The sequence below is a fragment of the Sarcophilus harrisii genome, chromosome 4, assembly GCF_902635505.1.
Source record: "Sarcophilus harrisii chromosome 4, mSarHar1.11, whole genome shotgun sequence".
NCBI lineage: Eukaryota > Metazoa > Chordata > Mammalia > Dasyuromorphia > Dasyuridae > Sarcophilus > Sarcophilus harrisii.
Window position 1 is genome coordinate 286,288,908 of NC_045429.1, and position 20,701 is coordinate 286,309,608.

At 37.6% G+C, this 20,701-nt stretch overlaps 1 protein-coding gene across 2 annotated transcripts; it reads left to right on the plus strand.

Moving 5' to 3' along the window:
- Window positions 1–4,825: 4,825 nt before the first annotated feature.
- On the plus strand, window positions 4,826–20,442 carry TRIM10 (tripartite motif containing 10). 2 transcript variants are annotated; one of them, XM_031965240.1, is made up of 9 exons: window positions 4,826–5,194; window positions 5,349–5,865; window positions 9,389–9,484; window positions 9,849–10,079; window positions 11,960–11,982; window positions 14,903–15,018; window positions 15,120–15,173; window positions 16,157–16,189; window positions 18,319–20,442. In XM_031965240.1, the coding sequence occupies exons 2-9, from the start codon at window positions 5,440–5,442 to the stop codon at window positions 18,834–18,836; spliced, it is 1,497 nt and encodes a 498-aa protein (XP_031821100.1). In that variant the 5' UTR covers window positions 4,826–5,194; window positions 5,349–5,439; the 3' UTR covers window positions 18,837–20,442. The 2 variants fall into 2 exon arrangements, with proteins under 2 accessions (XP_031821100.1, XP_031821101.1); XM_031965241.1 differs by lacking the exon at window positions 15,120–15,173 and having other exon boundaries at window positions 4,827–5,865.
- Window positions 20,443–20,701: the final 259 nt, after the last annotated feature.

Sequence of the window (20,701 nt, forward strand, 5' to 3'; positions counted from 1 at the left end):
TCTTTCTTACAGAACAATAATATACCATAACTTATTCAGCCATTCTTTAATTGATGGGCATCCACTCAGTTTCTAGTTTCTTGCTGTTACAAAAAGGACTGTCACAAACATTTTTTCACAAGTGTATCTCTTTCCCTTCTTTATGATCTCTTTAGAATACAAGCCCAGTAGAAACATTGCTGGATCAAAGGGTATGCACAGTTTGATAGCCCTTTGGGCATAGTTCCAAATTGTTCTCCAGAATGGTTGAATCAGTTCACAACTCCACCAACAATGTATTAGTGTCCCAACTTTGCCACATCCCCTCCAATATTCGTCATTATCTTTTCCTGTTATTTTAGTCAATCTGAGAGGTGTGTAGTGGTATGTCAAAGTTGTCTTAATTTGTATTTCTCTGATCAATAATGATTTAGAGCATCTTTTTATATGACTAGAAATGTTTTTAATTTCTTCATCTGAAAATTGCCTGTTCATATCCTTTGATGTAAATTATTCTTATAAAAATTTTATATAGGCAAGAAAGATGGCATATAAACTTTGGTTATGATTCTAATGGTGGGGGGGGGTTGACATGGGTGGGGAATGGTAGGCAAGGGAAAGACTTTTTGTCTCAGAAATCACAGAAATGATAGATAAGTTGAGCTAGAGAACAATCTGTTGTTATGTCCTTTCCAAGAATAATGCTAGTATTGATTTGTACAGCAAGATAATTCAAGATATCTAGGATGGATGGATATGAAGCAAATTTTGAGGCCAGTTTTAATCTTTTCGAATGAAAACAACAACAACAAATAAAGAAAAAACTGTAGTGTTCTTTCTAGAGTCCCCAGATTGGGGTGCCAAAATATACTATGCTTTCTAGAGCCTCCACGCTGGGATGCCAAAATATAGCTTTTGGACTAACCTTCTGGAGAATCTTGGGACCAGCCCAAGTTCTTGGTCTTAGTGGAGGAGTGAAGAAGGCAGGAGAGCCATGAGGATGGTCAAAAATGGAGTGTCCTATTTCCAGTCCTCTCAGCCCCTAAATACCTCAGTATGATTACATCATTACAACATACTAAGCATGCGCTAACTAGAGAACCTTTACATCACCACAGCACACTGTACAAGTGCTAACTACAAGCACCCTGCTATTGATATGTAAATACATCTTTACTGTAAGTATCTCTTGCTTCAAGTAGAACACAGGTGGTCACACCCTCCTTGACTTCTAGGAAGGCCTAGTGCCCTTAGGGGAGATGGGGAGCCAAACCAGACTCAGCAAGCTCCAAATCATTAAGTATTTCTGTCTTTGAGTTTCAGGAAAGAAGATGGAAGAGGCCAACCTCATTTTAGGTTACTGAAGGAAAAGACTCTGGGAAGATATGAAAGGAGCTTGTAGTCTCCATTATATCTCTACCCCCATCTTGCTATAATAGAAACTTCAGAGAGTTGCCTCTTGGGTGAGATCAAGGACCATGTCTCTTAGTTGAGCTGAATAGTCTTGCTTCCAATGGAAGTGCTTCTTCACTCCAAATTGTCTATATTTATATTGTTTATATACTCTATATTGCATATGTCTATGTAAGATGTCTAGGTACACTGTCTCTGATTTCTATTTTGCTATGATTTGGATAATTTTTTTTTTTTTTTTTTGCTATTTGTTATTTGTGTTTAATATAAAACTGAGAAGCCAAGCCTTGGATATAGAGCTTGGGGTTCCCTTTCCCTCCAAAAGAACAAAATTATAATCTATTTGCACTGATAATATTAACAAAAGAATTTTAGAATTTTAGGAAAACAGAAAAGCAAATACTACCATATCTCAGAGAAATTTTTGAATTACTTTACTCATACATAGAAATCATTTATCTATTGGTCACATCTAAAAAACTCATAAAGTTATCAAATATGAAGCAATTATATCCAATAAAACAGTTAGCATTCATATAGCCCGTTTTATGCTAAGCACTTTTGCAATCATGTGGTCTTCACACCTATTATTTCTCTTTACAAATCAGGAAACTGGGCAGAGACAAAATAATTTGCCACAAATTACATAGCTAATACATATCCACAATTGAAACAGAAAATGCTGATCTTACCAAATGCAGAGGCTGACTGGTTTTCTTATCTCACACTGCCATGCTGGGTGGTGCCAGGGGTACCCGAATTCTTCTCAGGCAGATCCTGGACAGAACCTGCTAAAAGCTGGGGTGACTGGTGCCAGGATATCCCTGTGATGGTAGTTTCAGGTGCCAGGGCTCAGGGAATACTGACCATGGAGCCCGACTCCCATTTCATCTCCATTCTCTCAAGCTGGGTTGGGGAGGTGTTTGAGCAAGGTTGTGTAGGGTCCCCAGGCTGCTTCCCCTATTTCTACAGGTGAGGCAGAATTTGAATTTCCCTACAATTCTGAGATGAGAGGAGTTAGCAAAAGAGGGATATGGGCTATATTGATCTTGTTAGCAATTCCCACAAGTCAGGACCACTCCGGGGAATGGAGTGGAGAGGGTCCCTTAATACTTTCTAGGTTGCTTTCCCAAAGGAGCAGAAGGGAACTCTGGACAAGATAGGAGTCAAGGAAGGGTTAGCAAAAAGTTGCTATTTACCTGGTTTGTTTTTCCTTTCCTTTCTTTTCCTTTCAAAATGGGTTAAGTTTCTGGATTTATCCCCAGTGTTTCAGGTATTGTTCTTGCCATCTTATAATTGTCAAACTATTTAATCATTGCTTTCAAAACTTTGAGAATCTGATAAGACGTTATTTTAATTTTAATTAGCTAACTTTATTTCTGTAATTGGCCAGACCTGTAGTCCACAGAAAAACTGTTAGGCTTTTTAAGATAATTTTCCAGCATTCTAACTATAGAGATTTTTTTTTTTTTCATGATGGTTGCATTTTAAATCTTTCCTGGGAACAAAATCTAGTTCACGGAACAAATGTGACACAGACTTTCTACACAAAGATACAGACATAAACAAAATGACATGAAAGAGAACTGGTCCATCTTTACCAAAAGCTAAAATTTTGCCAAAACCTATCCTATAGCACTTCATCTTCTCTGATGTCCCAGAAAAGGTGAGAGGGTGGCAAAGTTAACTTTCCCAAAAATTGCAAGATTTCCCAATTTGATACCAGTCGAGGAAAATTTGCTGAGAGTAGAGCTCATGACAAGCCAGACAAACCTTCTTCCAATGGCTTGGAGTGTATCAGCTATAGGATTAAGGGAGAAAAAAATTGGGGGGCTTACCTTGACAAGGAAAGAATCAAGCCAGGGGAAGTCACACTTTCCCCATATTGGGCCACCGAATGTTTAGGTTGGGAAAGGGGACTACAAAAGTTTGGGGTAACAAACCAGTATCACAAGGTATTTGAAAAGAATTTGCAGGCTTGAACCCATATCCAAGTCAAGGGGCAAAGTTTATTATAATTGTGACGCCAATTGTAGCAGGCTAAATTCCAAAAAAATTAGCAAGGGACCTAAGAGCATAGGATAGATTTATAAGGCAAAATTGGTCAGAGCTTCATGTTACTTATTTGCTAATTTTATAGGTAGGTTTGAGGAGTAGTCTTATTCACTATTGTCTCAGGAATTTGATTATTGCTGACCAATAAATTATCCATCTGACAGTCAGTAATGTTTGTAGCACTATTCTAAGGCCAGAAGATTTTGAAATCATTGATAGATTGTTAGAACAAGAGCCCTTAAGTAAAAGTGTTTAAGGATTACTAATATATCTTTCCTAAAATCCAAGGGAAGAAATATTATTACATTCCTAAGCCAGAGGACTTCCTCTTAGGTCAGAGGGCTTTAGGATTAGTAATCCTCTACAATTATTGACAGACAGGATTATTAGACTAGGAGCATTCCTAGGTCAGATTACATTACTAGAAAGACTGTGTCTGAAGAAAGGATAATAATGCCATATTGGTCTGAATACAGGTTGTATTTTCCCTCATATTTGGTAAATCGAAGATCTAAATGCAGCCTAAAATTGTATTTTTTTCCTAGCTAATACTTCTTTTTTCTTATTTTTCTCTCTCCCTAATATTTTTTTCCTAAATAAATCTGATTTTAGGGGTATAGCTTATATTCAGGTATGGTGAATATTGACAATATTATCCTGATATTAACAATAATTATTTATATTAATATGGCACTTTATAACAGGGGTTCTTACCATAAGGACCAAGAATTTTTTTTTCAATTTTGATACCTCTATTAGATTATTACTTGTTTCTTTTGTGATCTATGTATTTAATTTTATCCATTTGAGAGTATTATTTCAAGAAAGAATTTTTTGGGCTTCAAAAAATCTCCTTCAGACACCAAAAAGGCCCATGAAACAAAAAAAATTAAGAACACCTGACTTACAGATATAAACCCAAAATCCATTATCTTCTTTAATCCTAACATTAATGTTACCATGTAAGTAATTACAGTGATTTTCACTTCCATTTTACATATGAGAAATTTGAAGCTCATCAAGGTTAAATAAATTGTCCATGCTCACTCAGCTCATAAGTGTCCAAATCTTTCAACTCCAAGACCAAGACCAAGGTTCCAGTAAACATCTAGCTATCTCCTCAAGAACAAGTTCTCAAATCATCTCACTTTCCTTTTCCCTGTTCAAGAACTGTTTATGCTACTTGGTCCCATACCTAATTTCCCAACCTAATTTGCTGCACCTCAGAACCTATTTGAAAGCCAAAACAAGTTTAATCCCTTGAAAACACCAGGGATTAGTTCCCTTATCAAAACTCCTTCACACCCCTTCCATACAGCTGACAGCTGTCAACAGTCTGAAGCTGTTGATATAACCAATCTTCCTGGAGACATCTGGCCCTCTTGATGGGGGCTGGGGTTGGGAGAGGTCAAGTTTGTCATTACCCCTGTGTGAACCAGTTTTCTCCCCTTTCCTATTGCCCCATGTATTGAAAAGGAGATACTATTTTTGCAGTAGATAATCTTTGCTGAGTTAAATTTGGGCTTAACTTCTCTAGTCATGGTTGTCCAGACTGACAAAGGGGATGGGGAGCACTAGATCATGGAACCCAAAGCAGAGAGCAGCTAAGGTCACCTCTAAAGTCTCTGCAAATCTCTGTACTACTACTTCCCAGTTGTTGACTAGCATGGTGTGTTGGCTTGGGTTAAAGAACAAGACAAAGCAAGCCGGAATCCTGAAGTTCCAGACAGAAAGTGGTCACTTTTGTGTATGTACTGTCTGTGTGCTGTGGGATAAATTAAGGTTATATGTGACTGTGTTGAAATTTATATGTGATTATGTGCATAAATGTATGCACATCAGTGTTTGTGTATAAATGTATACTTGAGTTGTGTTTGACCTGTTTTTGACTGTGTTCTCAGGAGACCCTAGTTCCTATCCCCAGCCAATCAGAGAGAAAAAAGTAAGACTAAGGACTAACCCTGAGGGCAGTAAGGGGTTATTGAGAACATTATGGCCTCAGCTACTTCCCTAACCACCTTGGAAGATGAAGTCAATTGCCCCATCTGCCAAGACATTCTGAGAGAACCTGTTACCATTGACTGTGGCCACAACTTCTGTCGGGGATGCCTTACACGCTACTGTGAAATCCCTGGTCCTGGTCCTGGTGAGCAACCCACCTGCCCACTCTGCAAGGATCCCTTCTGTCCTGGAGGACTCCGGCCTAACTGGCAACTGGCTAGTGTTGTGGAAAACATCGAGAAGCTAAAGTTGGCACCTCCTTCAGGCCTGGAAGAGGACCTCTGTGAGGAACATGAGGAAAAAATTTACTTCTTCTGTGAAGATGATGAAAAGCAGTTGTGTGTGAAGTGCCGGGAAGCCCTGGAGCACAGGACCCACACTGTGCGTTTCCTGAAAGATGCAGCCGATCCTTACAGGGTAAGAAAGATGGGAAAGGGGTGTTACCATGTCCAAGAGTCCCAGGACCAGATTTCTGGGCTTTAAGTAAATAACCCTGGAACTAGAGATAGATGATGTCTAGTGCCTGTGGATAGTCATCTCTGTTATCTCTTTGTGGATTATTTATAATGATTTAGGACCACTTTTCCTACCTTCTCCTCCTTCCCTCATCTCCCTGTCCATTTGGATGCTATGCTCCCAGAAGAAGAATTGGTCATAGAGCACAGTGTAATATGTCAGTACAAATTTACATAAGTGACTGTTTATAAGATGTATTTGAACAAGGTGCTAATGTATGCCAGTATCTGAGTGTATAACTGATTCCAAAAGTGTCAATGTATGAGTTTGAGGTTGAATAAATATATTTTTGTGCTATGAATATACTTAAGATTTCTATAACCCTCAATGGTTACAAAACATTTTTGTGTTCATTATTATTATATGGAGGCAATATAATATGAAGTGTCCCAAATATTTTAGTGAAGACTCTTGGGACTCCCTGTACATTGGAAAGAGCATGGGCTCTAGATTCAGAAGACCTGGATTCATATCCTGGCTTTGTTAATTTATTGTGTGGCTTGGCAAGTATCTTAACCTCTTAGTCTAGATTCTTCATCTGTAAAATGAGAGAATTGGACTTGGCAATCTCTAAGGTCCCTTTCCAATTGTCAGCCTGATTCTACAATTTTGTTTGTTTTTTTCTGACTGCTAAAGATTATTATCCTTATTTTAGGGATGAAGAAATTGAAAGTCAGACAGATTTGTTGAATTCCACAAGTTCACACAGCTAGCATTGCTGAGCTAGGATTCAAAGCTAGATCTTTTGAGTCTGATTTTAAGACTTTTCCCATTACATTATGCCCATAGAATCATGGATTCCTTCATTTTACAGATGAAGAAATTGAGGCCCAAGTGACTTGCCCAAAATTACATAGACTGTAAGTTAAAAGATTTGGTAGTTGAACCCAATTACCCCATCTCTAAGTCCATTGTTCTTTCCCCTCTACCACTCCAAATGATTTTTGTTTTTAGTATGTGTATGTGTGTGTAGTTTTACTTCTCTATTAATGAGGGTGAGAGGGATGTCTTTCGTTGAGGTCTAAAGAATACTTATTGGGAATGTTGAAAGAATTTCTGCTCAGGAAAGGATTGGACTAAATAAGACCTATGATTTCATTGGTATAAGGAACTCTCACTACTTTTTAAATTATTCTGCAATATTACTTATCTAAGTAGTCCAAATAATCCACATTCTGGCTTCAATCAATTTTCCAGGCTTATTTCACATTATCCCCTAATAAAATGTGTATTCTTTGAAGACAGGGACTGGTTTTTTTTCTTTTGTCTTTATTTTTGTAGCCTCAATATACCCAACAGAGCCTTGCACATAGTAGTAATTGTGTTGACCATTCTTTACTGAGGATCAAACTAGAGGAAATAGGCCTAAACTTCATTGTGATGAATTGAGGTCAGCCTTTAGGACAAACTCCCCAGTAGGGTAGGATGCAGGATGCAAGGTAGAGGTTGGAGGATGGGACCCAAAAAGGAAGAGTCATCTGAGGAGGAAGAACCAAGGGAAGATTGTGACAAGGGTCTGAGGAAAACTGGGCAAGTGACTAAGGGTCTGAGGGAGTCAGATTTGAGAAAAGGAACCCAGGCTTTGAAAGTTCTCTACAAAACTTTGGAAATTTCCATACAGTATTTTGAATCTTATAGAATGTGAATCTTGGCCGCAACTGTTTAATTTTTGTCTTCGTTTCTACAGATGCTTAATGCTTTTTGAGTTAAATGGGAATATCTGATTAAGAATGTAGTTGGAATTTTCTTGTTTGGGACTATTTAAATTTGATTAATTAGTCAATAAGATTTTGTTAAATACCTGCTAGGTGCAATAAGCTATATGAAGTACCAAGCTAGAGTGCTTGACTTGAAGTCAGGAAGACCCAAGTTCAAATCCAGTCTCATACACTTATTAGCTGTATGACTTTGGGCAAGTCAGTTAGCACTACTTTAATCCACTGAAAAAGGAAATTGCAAACCATTGAAGTATCTTTGTCAAGAAAATCCCATGGACAGTATTGATGTACTATGATGAGAGAGAAACAGAAAGGGGGAGGGAAGAGAAGGAGAGAGGAAAAGAGCCAGGAAGGGAAGAAAGAAAATAGAAAATCATTTTGAGGGAGGCACTAGGAACATCAGGAAAGACCTCATGTAAAAATGGTGTTTAAGTGGAACTTTGAAGGAAACTAAGGATTCCATGAAATTGAGGCAAAAAAAAAAAAAAAAGAGAGAGAACATTCTAGACATGGAGAAGAGACAATGCTAAGGATGGATGGGGCCTATATAAGAGGAAAAGCAAAAAGACCAGTTTGACTAAGTTGCACTTAGATGCTGAGAGAAGTGATGTGCCATAAAACTGGAAAGTTAGTTTAGGGCTATAATATACATTCCTCTGATAGCTAAAACCCTTGAGAGGCTATACTCTCAAGGGTTTTAGCTATCAGAGGAATGTATATTTGATGCCCAGGATGCCACTAGAATCTATTAAATATGGGAGTAACTTGGTGAGAGTTAGAGCTTAGGAATGTCACTTGGGCACATAGAAGCTAAACAGGAGACGACAGAGGCTGAAGGTAGCACTATTTAGGAATCTATTACAGTAGTCTAGGTGGGAAGTGATAAGAACATGAAGTAGGAAGGTAACTGTATGTATATGTGGAGAGAAGGGCACAAACATGAAAAATGTGGTGGAGATAGAAATGACAAGATTTGGCAACTGATTGTATGTGTGAGGGGAGTGTTAATGAGAATTAGGCATGCCATTAAAATTGTGAACTTGGGTGACTGGAAAGATGGTGATGCCCTTGACAAAAACAGGGAAGTTTAGAAGACAAGTGAGCTTGGGGGAAAGATTATGAGTTATGTTTTGGATGGATTGAGTTTGAGGCACTTATGGGACATCCTGTTTGTAATGTCTTATAGGAAGTTAGTGAAGTGGGACCACTTCTAGTGAAGAGAGGATCCAGAACACTTTCTTGGGGAACACCCACATTTTTGGGTCATGTTATATTTATCAAAGGAACTTGAGAGGAAATGGTAAAATAGAGCATAGCATTAACTAGCATTTACATAGCATTTTAAGGTTTGCAAAGCACTTGACATAGGTTATTTCATTTATTCCTCAAACAACCTTGGGAAGTTGGTGCTATTATTATCTATATTTTATAGATGAGGGAACTGAGGCAGAAAAAGATTAAATGACTTGTGCTCAGAGTCACATAGCTAGTAAGTGTCTGAAGCAGGATTTGCATTGAGGTTCTCCTGACTCCAAGATTCATAATGTAGCCACGGAACCACCTAGCTGCCCTTCAGAAGAGAATCAAAAGAGAATAATTTAACTGGCAGGGCCTGACTAAAGGGAAGTGGCTGAAAAAGATAACTTCTCTCACTCTCAAAGGATTCTTCTGATTTTTCATTCTAAGGACTCCTTCCCTCTTCTCAGGAACAAATCCATAGTTGTCTAGAATCTTTGAAGAATGAGAGAGAAAACATTCAAGGAATCCAGTCCAGGGGGGATCAAAGAATCCGGATCTTATTGGTAAGTAATTAATGCATCATCCTCTCTTTCCCTGTAGTGAAATCCTATTAGCGATTCCTTCACAATTTGCATAGGGCCTAGGAGATCATTTTATGTCTTCTTGCTACCTCTAGACCATACTGCATTAAGCAAGGGAGAAAGGAGATGGGTTCTCTGGGACTTTTACTTGTGTCTCCTGAGGAAAGTATCAATTTGAATATCAGTATTAAGGAACATGAGATGGTAGAGATGGAGGATATGGGAATGAAGGAGGAAAAGGAAGAGCAAGAAAAGGAAGAGGAGGAGGAGGAAGAGGAAGATAAGGAGGAGAAGGAAACGGGTCATTTCTTGAGGATCTTTCTGTTCCCTCTCCCTGCTCCTCCAGACTCAAGTGGCCACCAAGAGAAAAAGGGTCATCTCAGAATTTGAGCATATGTGCCAGTTCCTGGAGAGGCAGCAGTACTTAATTTTGACCCAGCTGGAAGAATTGGATGGAGACATTTTGAAGCAGAAGAATGAGTTTGAATCCCTTGTCCAGAGTGAGATCTCTCGTTTTAATGCTTTGATATCAGAACTGGAGGAAAAACTCAAGCACCCAGAAAGAAAACTGCTGAAAGTGAGCAATGTGAAAACACTTTTTCCCATCTATGCTATTTAGATAGGCATTGGGGCACACTGCAAAGAACATTGTATTTAGCCTTTTAAAACAATAACAAGTCACTTAATTTTGAGCCTTAGTTTCTTCTGTAAGATGTATACAATATTATTTGTTGAGGTAAAGGGAAACAAATAACCAAGGAAGCCCTTTTCTAGGAATCTTTAAAGAATCACTGAAAAAGCATTTATTAAATACCTACTTCACAGTCAATAAACATTTATTAAGTGCCTATTTAATAATGCTAAGTATTAAGGCATTGTGCTTAGTGCTTTGTAAAGAACTATAAGAATGAGTTATCATTACCTCTTATTTCTTGTCCCTCCTGTACTTTATTTCTCCCTTCCCTCATTTTTAGGGCAGAGCTAGGACCATTAAGTTCAGGAAAGCAAATTATCTTGCAAAGATACTGGAGTGGTTTGCCATTTCATTTTCCAGACCATTTTACAGATGAAGAAACTGAGGCAAACAGGATTAAGTGACTTGCCCAGGATCACACAGGTAGGAAGTATCTGAAGCTAGATTTGAGATCAAGAAGAGGAGCTTCCTGATATGAGGTTCATCACTCTCTCCACTATACCACCTAGATGCCTGGTAACAGAGGAAAATGACAAAATGCTCTACCTTGTGCAATAGCCAGTCACTTTATAGATATTCAGGATTTCAGAGCTCAAAAAGACCTCACTACCTCTTTCTGCAGTGAAGATATTTTGGACTTGCAAGTAGGCAGCAGGAGCATGGGTATTACCATATTTTCCCAAAGGCTAGGAAGACCTAGCAAAAATAATAGGTGGTAATTATGGGAAAAGGAAATGAAATAGATAGTTGTTTGAAAGCCAACTACTAAATTTTCAGTGTGAGCATTTTACTCTTCAAAAATTGACAAATGTTACAAATGAGGTCTTAAGTTTGGACAATCAGGTGATGCAGTGAATATGATGCTGGCCCTGGAGTAAGGAGGATCTGAATTCAAATTCAGCCTTAGACAATTGGTAGCTGTGTGACCCTGGTCAGGTCACTTAATCCTGTTTGATTCAGTTCCTTGTCTGTAAAATGAACAAGAGAAGGAAATGATAAACCACTCCAGTATCTTTGTCAAGAAAATTCCAAATGGGGTCAAGGAGAATCAGATACAGAACAACAATAATAAAAGGGCTTAATTTATTATTTTGTACATTATTATCACTGAATAAAGTGATAGAGAAATGTTTATAATGCAAATTAAACTTAAGAGTATATATATATATATATATATATATATTTTTTTTTTTTTTTCTGGAGAATTAGTTGTTAAAAATGTATACCCAGAGAGAGATTAGGGATAAGATTTCTCTTCCCTGTCTTCCTATCCCAGCCCTGTTCCTGATCCCTGGCATGATGAAAAAAGAACAAAAGAAAGATCAGAAAGAATCACAAATAAGTCAACTTTGAAAGTTACATATTTAATTTTTTATAATAAAAACAAAAGCAAGCTCAATATAATGGAGATTTACATTTGATATATGATGCTGTCCTTTTCTTCCAAATTGAATGTGGAAGTATTATTTTTGTTGTTTTAAGTTAAGAATAAAAATAAAATAAAATGAGGAAAAAAAGCCTCATAATGTAATAAGTTCAGTTGGATAACTACTAAACTCTAGTCAGAAATATTATAGGTGAGATTCATGCTTCAGATAATAAGCCCTAAATTAGATGTGACTTTTGGAATCTCTTCTAATGATGGGATCCTATGATAGTGTCCAGGGCAATTGCCCCATGACTGTGGGGCTCAAGTTTTCTAGTAACCTTAAGGAAAATGACAAACATGAGAACTGAATGTTTGGTATTTCTCTTTCTTTTAGGACATCAGGAGTACCCTGTTCAGGCAAGTGATTCTTTCCTTCTTCCTCTCATGTACAAATACTACATATATGCACATGAATTGTGTACATATGTGTATTATACATATGCATTACACTTATACACACACACTTTTAATTTAAAAATTTATCATCATCATCTGGTTCAGGACCTGTGATTTTATTGGGAATTCCCAATGAGGAAACTATCTACCAATCTATTTTTTGAGAGTTGCATGGAGGCACTGTGGGCTTGCCTAGTAGTCAGTACAATTAACAAAAACAAACAAAAAACCAAAAGTGAGTAAAAGCCTACTATGTGCTAAGTACTAGAAAGGTTCCTGTCCTTAAGTTGTTCACAGTCTAACAGACTGGATAAAGTACCTACACAATAACTGAAATACCAAATAAAATATGAGAAGATCATGGAAGAGCTGTATAGAATGTTGGATCTGGAGACAGGAAGATTCAAATCTAGTCTCAGACACTTCTTAGCTGTATGAGCCTGGGTAAGTTGCTTAACCCTGTCTCAGTTTCTTCATCTATTAAATGAGCTGGAGAAGAAAATGGTGAACCACACCAGTATCTTTGCCAAGAAAACCTCAATAGGGACATAAAGAGTCACACACAACTGAAAATGGTTGAACAATAGCAACAATGAAAGGGTACAAGGAAAGGGCTATGTAATGTCTAAGAAGGAACATACATGCACTAGACACAAGTAAGCTCATACCTATATACACTTAAACAGTAATATAGAAGTATTCACATATTCACATAGAGAGAAAGTTGAGTGTAATGAAAAAAATCCTAGAGGTTTTGAGTTCCAGCCCTGATATTCATTAGCTATGTCTCCTTAGGTAAGTGACTCCCCCTCTGTGAGACTCAGTTACTTCATCTAGAAAATGGGAATAATAATACTTACACAAAGTTGTTATAAAGGAAAGTATGTTTTAATTATTTTTTTAAAGCTTTTTATTTTCAAAACATATGCAAGAATAATTTTTCATCACTGACCCTTGCAAAATCTTGTGATCCAATTTCCTTCCTTTCCCCCCATCCCCTCTCCTAGATAGCAAGTAATCCAAAATATATTAAACATTGTAAAATATATGTAAATCCAATATAGGCATATGTATTTATACAATTATCTTGCTGCACAATAAGAATCAGATCAAAAAGGGAAAAATGAGAAAGAAAATAAAATTCAATTATGGAACATTATTGTTCTGTAAGAAATGACCAGCAGGATGATTTCAGAAAGGCCTGGAGAGACTTACATGAACTGTTGTTGAGTGAAATGAGCAGGACCAGGAGATCATTATATACTTCAACAACAATACTATGTGATGATCAATTCTGATGGACATGGCTCTCTTCAGCAATGAGATGAACCAAATCAGTTCCAATTCAGTAATGAACTGAACCAGCTACATCCAGGGAAAGAACTTGGGGAGATGACTATGAACTACTACATAGAATTCCCAATCCCTCTATTTTTGCCTGCCTGCATTTTTTATTTCCTTCATAGGCTAATTGTACATTTTTTCAGAGTCCAATTCTTTTTGTACAGCAAAATAACTGTTTAGACATGTATACATATATTGTACTTAACTTATACTTTAACATATTTAACATGTATTGGTCAACCTGCCATCTGGGGGAAGGGGTGGGGAGGAGGGAAAAAATTACAACAAAAGGATTTGCAACTGTCAATGCTGAAAAATTACCTATCCATATATCTTGTAAATAAAAAGCTATTAAAAAAGAAAAAATAAAACAACAAAAAAAGAAAGAAAATAAAATACAAACAAACAATAACAAAAGAAGTGAAAATGCTATGTTGTGATCCACATTCAATTCCCACAGTCTGCTCTCTAGGTGTAGATGGTTCTCATCATCGCAAGATTATTGGAACTGGCCTGAATCATCTTATTGTTGAGATGAGTATGCTCTAATCCTTAAAGTGCTATTTAATGTGAGTCATTAGTATTATCATGAATCTATATAATAAGAAAATTAGCATATAGTAGTGAAGTGTCCAGGTGAGAGAAAATACAGGACAGCCAAAATAATGAAAATTTAAGAGCGTTTATCGTCACTGGGACAGGACTGAGCACTGTCAGGACCAGGGTCAGTATGAAGTGGTTTCAGAGACACGTATTTATAGGCAAATTCTACAAAGGAATTCTTTGATGCATTCATTATAATAATAGGATTCTTTTCCCAGACAGGAGGCAAAGGTTATTACATTTAAGAATTACATTCCCAGATAGGCAGTAAGACAATAGTTCTTTAAATTTTATCTTTGTCAAATTGTCAAGATCTCAAGGTGGCACCTCTAGGGACTGTGTGTGCCTGCAATTGGAAACAGAAAATATCATCTGCATTAGGGAGTAAAGAGCTGGCAACATAGTTCTGACTGCAGACAGAGCTGAAGCTGAAATAATGTTCTCATGGTCTCAGGAGTGCATAAGTAGGTTAGGGACAGCATCCATTTCAGTAGATGGAAACCTGAGCTTGAGCAAGGAAGACCTGGGTTCAAGTTCTACCTAGCTGTACTTCTTTTGCAAGTCACTTAACCTCTCTCTGTCTAGAAAACTTTCTAAGACGATAAGTTACAAAGATGGTATTGACCAGTCTTGGTAGAGGGACTTTATTTATTTGGAGGTGAAATTATATACCTATGAAATCATAAATCCAATCCCTGTATTTATTGCATATATATTGCATACACACACATATATACATTCCCAACTTTTAAAAAACCTCAAAGAGAAAATGAGGTTAGTCCCAATTATGGAAGGCATTTTGGAGAGAGTGTCTCTGGACTTGAAACTCCAGAGTTAAAACAAACTAGTGACCAGCTCAGAGTGTCCAGAGAATCTCCAAGCAGGATAATCTCTAGGATTTCATTGTTTTTCTTTTTTATGTGTGTATTTCTAGATGTGAAACTAGGAAATGTAAGAAACCAGAAGCTGTGTCACCTGACTTGGGGGAGAGGATCCGGGATTTCCCTCAACAGGCCTTGCAACTGCAGAGGGAAATGAAGATGTTTCTGGGTAAGAGGATCTACTTATGCCTCAATCCTAGGGGAGTTTGAAAAATTGTCCCAAATCTCAGATTATGCAATCCTAAATAATGTAAAATTATTTTTTGATAGATAACACTTGGATTTGCTTCCTACCTCCTCTGCTGATATACTGGGTGATTTTTGGTAAATTGTTTTACCAGTTTGTGTCTAAATTTGCCCATCTACAGATTTATTTGACAGGGACAAGGAGGATAATCTCTGTTTCCTTTCACAAAGATGATGTGAAGGGAATATAAAATGAGTGTTAAGGTTTCTGAGGGGGGGAAATGGATTCATGTGATTATCAATAGCAAAATAACAATGAAAAATTTTAACCTTCAATAGTAGAAAAAATCAACAGCATTTATGATAAATATTGAGAATCAAAAAATGTGATATCTGGAAAAGATCTTAGATACCATCTAGTCCAAATGCCTCATTTTACAGATGGGGTAACTCAAGGCCAGAGAAAGGCAATGGTTTTCCCAAGGTTGTGCAGCCAATAAGTAACAGAGCCAAAATTTGGATGTAAATTTCTTAACTTCTAATCCAGGGCTCTCTTATATTTTACTGCCTCCAGTAATGTCTCTCTTCTCTTCTCAATTTCCTCCTATCTTCCCTCAGTTCCTAACATTGACTCTATTTTGAACTTCAAATGAGATTATGAATGTAAAACTCTGCAAACCAAGTACTATATGCATGGCAGTGATTATTATTATCACCTATAGTCTGTATGTGCAAGCAAATAATTTAATAGCTACTTAAAAGACTGAGAGTGGGAAGGAGAGGTGACCAGAATATATGCATATGTAATTTTAAGTTTAATCTTAAAATTAACATTTTATCTATCATTTTCTTAAATCTAGACAATCAACAAAATAATAAATCAAGTCCTGATTTATAGAAATTATTGACTTCTGAGCTATATATATTCACACTGAAAATTTAGCAATCGACTCTCACAAATTAATTAGATATTGCTCCAGCACATTCCTGCATGGTCCTCTATGAACCTCTTTCACTAATTCTCTGCTTCTCAGCATCTGTCAAGAGAAGGGTAGAACTTTTTCTAAGTTTTTACTTAAATCAGACATAAATCCCAACTTCTTTTTTCCCTCTTCCTACAGAAAAACTACTCTTTGAACTGGACTATGAACCAGGTGAGTGTCTTGGGGCCAAAAAAAATGTGGACATGTATGTTAAGATTATCCTGGTTTCCCCAAACAAGGAGAGAGAATTGTGCAGGAGCGCTTATATGTTAAGGAGATAACTAAAGAAGAAAAGACAGTTTTTGCCCTTGAGGACCTTCATGGTGAGACTACATATGTGAAGTAGTAGATATAGTCCTGCTAGAGTTCAAATTTGGTTTCAGACACTTATTAGCTATGTGATACTGGGAAAGTCACTTAACTTCTGTTTGTTTCCTCTTCTATAAAATGTGGATAATAATAGCATCTCCTAGGGTTATTGTGATAGTAAAATGAGAAAAAAAATTGTCAATTGGTTAGCACAGTCCCTGGTACAGAAGAAGCACTATTATTAGGTTTGCTTTTTTACTAAATCTACCAAGAAAAAAGTACCATTTATTGAAAGGCAGCTAGATAATGTAGTGAATAGAGTGATATCCCTGAAGTCAAGACCTGAGTTCAAATATGACCTCAAACATTTCCTGCCCATGAGTCCAGGGCAAATCTATTTGTTTCAATTTACTTATCTATAAAATGAGCTGGAGAAGGAATTGGCAAGCCACTCCATTTATTTTTGCTTAAAAACAAAAAAAAAAAAGAACAAAACTCCAAATGGGATCACTGAAATGACTGAGCAACAACACTTTGTTGAATTGAATAGTGAATCCAAGAGGAATGAGTGTGTCTTAGGGAAGTCTTCCTGGAGGAAAGGTTTAAGCTAAATTGGGAAGACAGGACTAGTCTTAAATAGATAGGCAGGGGGACAGATATGAGAAAAGAAATATACTGGGGGCTCAGAGCATACCTTCATCATTCTATTAGGAATAGTCATTTAAGTGAATCATGGACTTGCAGATCAGGGCTTGAAAAAGGGATGTGCTGGTGTTTAGCAATTGGCTATCCAGAGGGGGAAAAATATTTATCTCTTTCTTAAATCTACACAATCAAAAGGACAAGAAATTAAAAATAAATTTAGTGTTTGCCAATTTTCAAAATGAAAATTTTTCTTGTTGAATCATTTAAGTGGTGTCTGACTCCTTATCACCTCATTTGGGATTTTCTTGGCAAATATTGGAGTGGTTTGCCATTTCCTTCTCCAACTCATTTTACAGATGAGGAACTGAGGCAAATTAAGGTCACGCAGTTAATAAGTGTCTAAGACTAGATTTGAATTTACAGAGTTTTCCTAGCCTGAAATTCTATTCTCTATATAACCTAGCTGCCCAAGGTATTAATGTTTATGTTGAAAATTCTAACAATTGACACTTCAGAGCTGAATAAGCTAATTCTATCTCACCTCTGGTGACTTTGCTGACTGTTTAGTCTAATATTCTTTATTTACAGAAAGACCTAAAGACCCATTGTTAATAACTGATAAACATTTATTGAGTCCCTCCTCTGTACCAAATATTGTGTTAAGTGCTGGGGATATGAATATGAAAAAGGCAGACTTGCCCTTAAAGAGTTTACAATCTAATGAGGGAAAACCCATAAAAGAAAATTGAAAAAAAAAAAAAAAAAAAAAAAAAAGAAAGAAAATTGAAAAGGGGAAGAGAAGTACTTGGCATGGGGACATAGTGGAGAATCCAAATAAGTCTAATATGAGTGCAGTCACTTTGGAAATGAGATGGCACACCTGTTCTTCCATCCTGTCAGATGGAAGAGTGCTGAATTTAGAGACCTGGGTTTGAATCCCAGGTGTGCTACTTATAATTTTTGTATCTTGGATAAATCACTTTGCCACTCTGGGATTCATTTTCTTTTGGAAAATAAGAGAGTTAGATTAAGTCTTATGATACCAGCTCTCCTGGGTAAAGTGACTTATTCAACATCAAAGGGCAAGTCATTGGAAAAGTTAAGATTATACTTCAAGTCCATTGGTTTCCAGATCAAGTTTTCTTTCCAAGAAGAACAGACTGCTTGAAAAAAGGGAAGGTCTCACAGGGTGTATTGGAAAGTAATAGTATATTTAAAATGATAGAAGGGGAAAGGGTTTCTGCCTAGGCTTTAGCAAGAAATTGTTGCCAAATGCAGTTTTTGCATCTTCCCCCATGCAGTTATGACAACAATGCAAATTGTATGCATTCTTTTTTTCCTCCCAGCTCATATCTTTTTAGACCCCCAGACGTCACATCCCAAGCTCCTCCTATCAGAAGATCACCAGCGGGCCCAGTTTTCCTACAAATGGCAGACCTCACCAGACAGTCCACAACGTTTTGACAGGGCCATCTGTGTCCTAGCCCAAGTTGGATTTGTGGGAGGGAGGCACACATGGGTGGTAACTGTGGACCTGGCCTATGGGGGTAGCTGTACCATGGGTGTAGTGAGCCAGAATGTCCGACGGAAAGGAGAACTCAGGCTTAGGCCAGAGGAAGGGATATGGGCACTGCGACTGGCTTGGGGTTTTGTTTCAGCCTTGGGCTCCTTCCCTACCAGGCTGTCCTTGGAAGAGAATCCCAAGCAAATCCGTGTCTCCCTTGATTATGAGGTGGGCTGGGTGACATTTAGCAATGCTACCACTCAAGAGCCCATCTATACCTTCACTGCCTCTTTCACTGGGAAGATCTTTCCTTTCTTTGGGCTCTGGGGTAGAGGATCCAGTTTCTCCTTGAGCCCTTGAGAAGGAAAAGACCCTCTGGTGAGTGAGGTTGGGGTGAAAGGGGTCAAGAGTGTGTCACATATAAGCTTGGTCTTACACTTGTGAAGCAGGGAAGATTGTGCTCCAGGTCACAAGTGAGTAGCAAAAGAGGAGTTTTAACCTTGCAAATCTACTAGTGACTCCCAGACAGTTTCCATTGTCCTTTCCAGAGAGGTTCAGGTTGTGGCTATTCTCCCTCCTAAACCAAGCTAGAGAATTTCAAATCATTCCCCCAAGCCTACCTGTGACAGGGCAGTCAGGAGTTTAGTGGTGCCATCCTATGTACCCAATAGTCCCAGACCCCACTGATTGCCATTCTGGATGGAGACAGCCTGAGAAGAAGATAGGGCAAAGAACCTTGTCCAACATTGATGAGCTAACATGAAACCAAATGTTTTTGTCTGTCTTACCTGTCCTTTTACCTCTGTGTCAGAATGACACATCCGTTGGGGATATTTATTCTCTCTCTTATTTTCTCCCATCCTTGAGCTACTTACCATCTAATGTTAATGAAGGGAAATAGTGAGAAGAGGAGAATGAATCAAAGATGATCAAGTGGTAGGATAAGGGAAACCATTTGTGGAATCCTGAATATAGCAAGGGTTTGTGTTTTAAGATTTAAGATCCAGACAATGAATGGCAAATGAATCCAACTTTTTTTTTTTTTTTTTTTTTTTTTTTCCTAACCTGGACAGTAAGGGTTATCCAAGGGGAAGGGAGGAAGAGAGATGGAAAAATTCAGAGTAGAAGAAGATCAGCAGTGGGAATAGGATTGAGTGGAAGTAGTGAGAGAGAACTTTGAGAAATGGGCTTCCTTATGGGATTCTGGAAAGGGGGTTGTAACCACATGTGTAATGTGTGCAGAGTAGTAGTGACTCCCAAAAATCTGCTTCACTGTTATTTATGGGCTAACATTTTACGGCATGAGTTTATAGGAAATAGAATAATCATTAGCTTTGTCATCTTGATTTCAAGAGGGATTTGAGTTCTGTAGCATAAGGAAGGAACTTCCCAGTTAGAAGAACTGAGGAAGTTAAGTGATATCTTTGCTTTCAGTGTACCCATCTATAGTGATTTTACTAGGCTCTTATCTAGAGATGAATATACATGAGATGACCTAGCAATAACAGAATCTACCTCTGTGGATAGTGAAGGTGGATTCTGATTAATTTTGACTCTCTGTGGTCTACAAGTAGCTAGTCCTCTCAGTTCCTTCTTTCTATTTAAAGTCAGTTCATGTTTTGATTTATTTGTAGCAGATTTTATTTATATTATTATTTATTTGTTTAACTGCCTTTATTAAAGCATTCACTCATATCGCAAACTGTATAAAGCACTCTTTTACAGAGGAAACTGAGCTGTCTTGCCCAGTAAGTGTCGGAGGTCACATTCAAACTCAGGTCTCCCTGAATTCAGATCTGGTGCTCAATCCACTGAATCACTTTGGACTAGAGTGGGAGAGGCCTATGGAGGCTAGAGATGGAGCAATCAATTAAGAGACTACATGTAATCTAGGAAGGAGGAAACAAGATTAAACAAGGTTGATGTTAATGGCAATAGAAAAGAGGGCAAGTGTTGAAAAGATAGGGGAAGAAGGAATTGACTTGAGTTGGAAAGTAATTGGATGAGCATCAGAGTAGAGATGAGAGCAGGATGCAGTCACACATGTCAAGCAGCTATTTCCTCCAGACCAGACCTAAACAATAACAACAATAGCAACAACATAACTCTCTATCTTTCCTCTTCTAATAGGCAGGGAAGAAGTGAGCTGCCAATATGCAAGTCATGTTCAGGCTGTGACTTTGACTCCATTTAAGGGAATGCTGTCCATTCCATGCATGATTAAA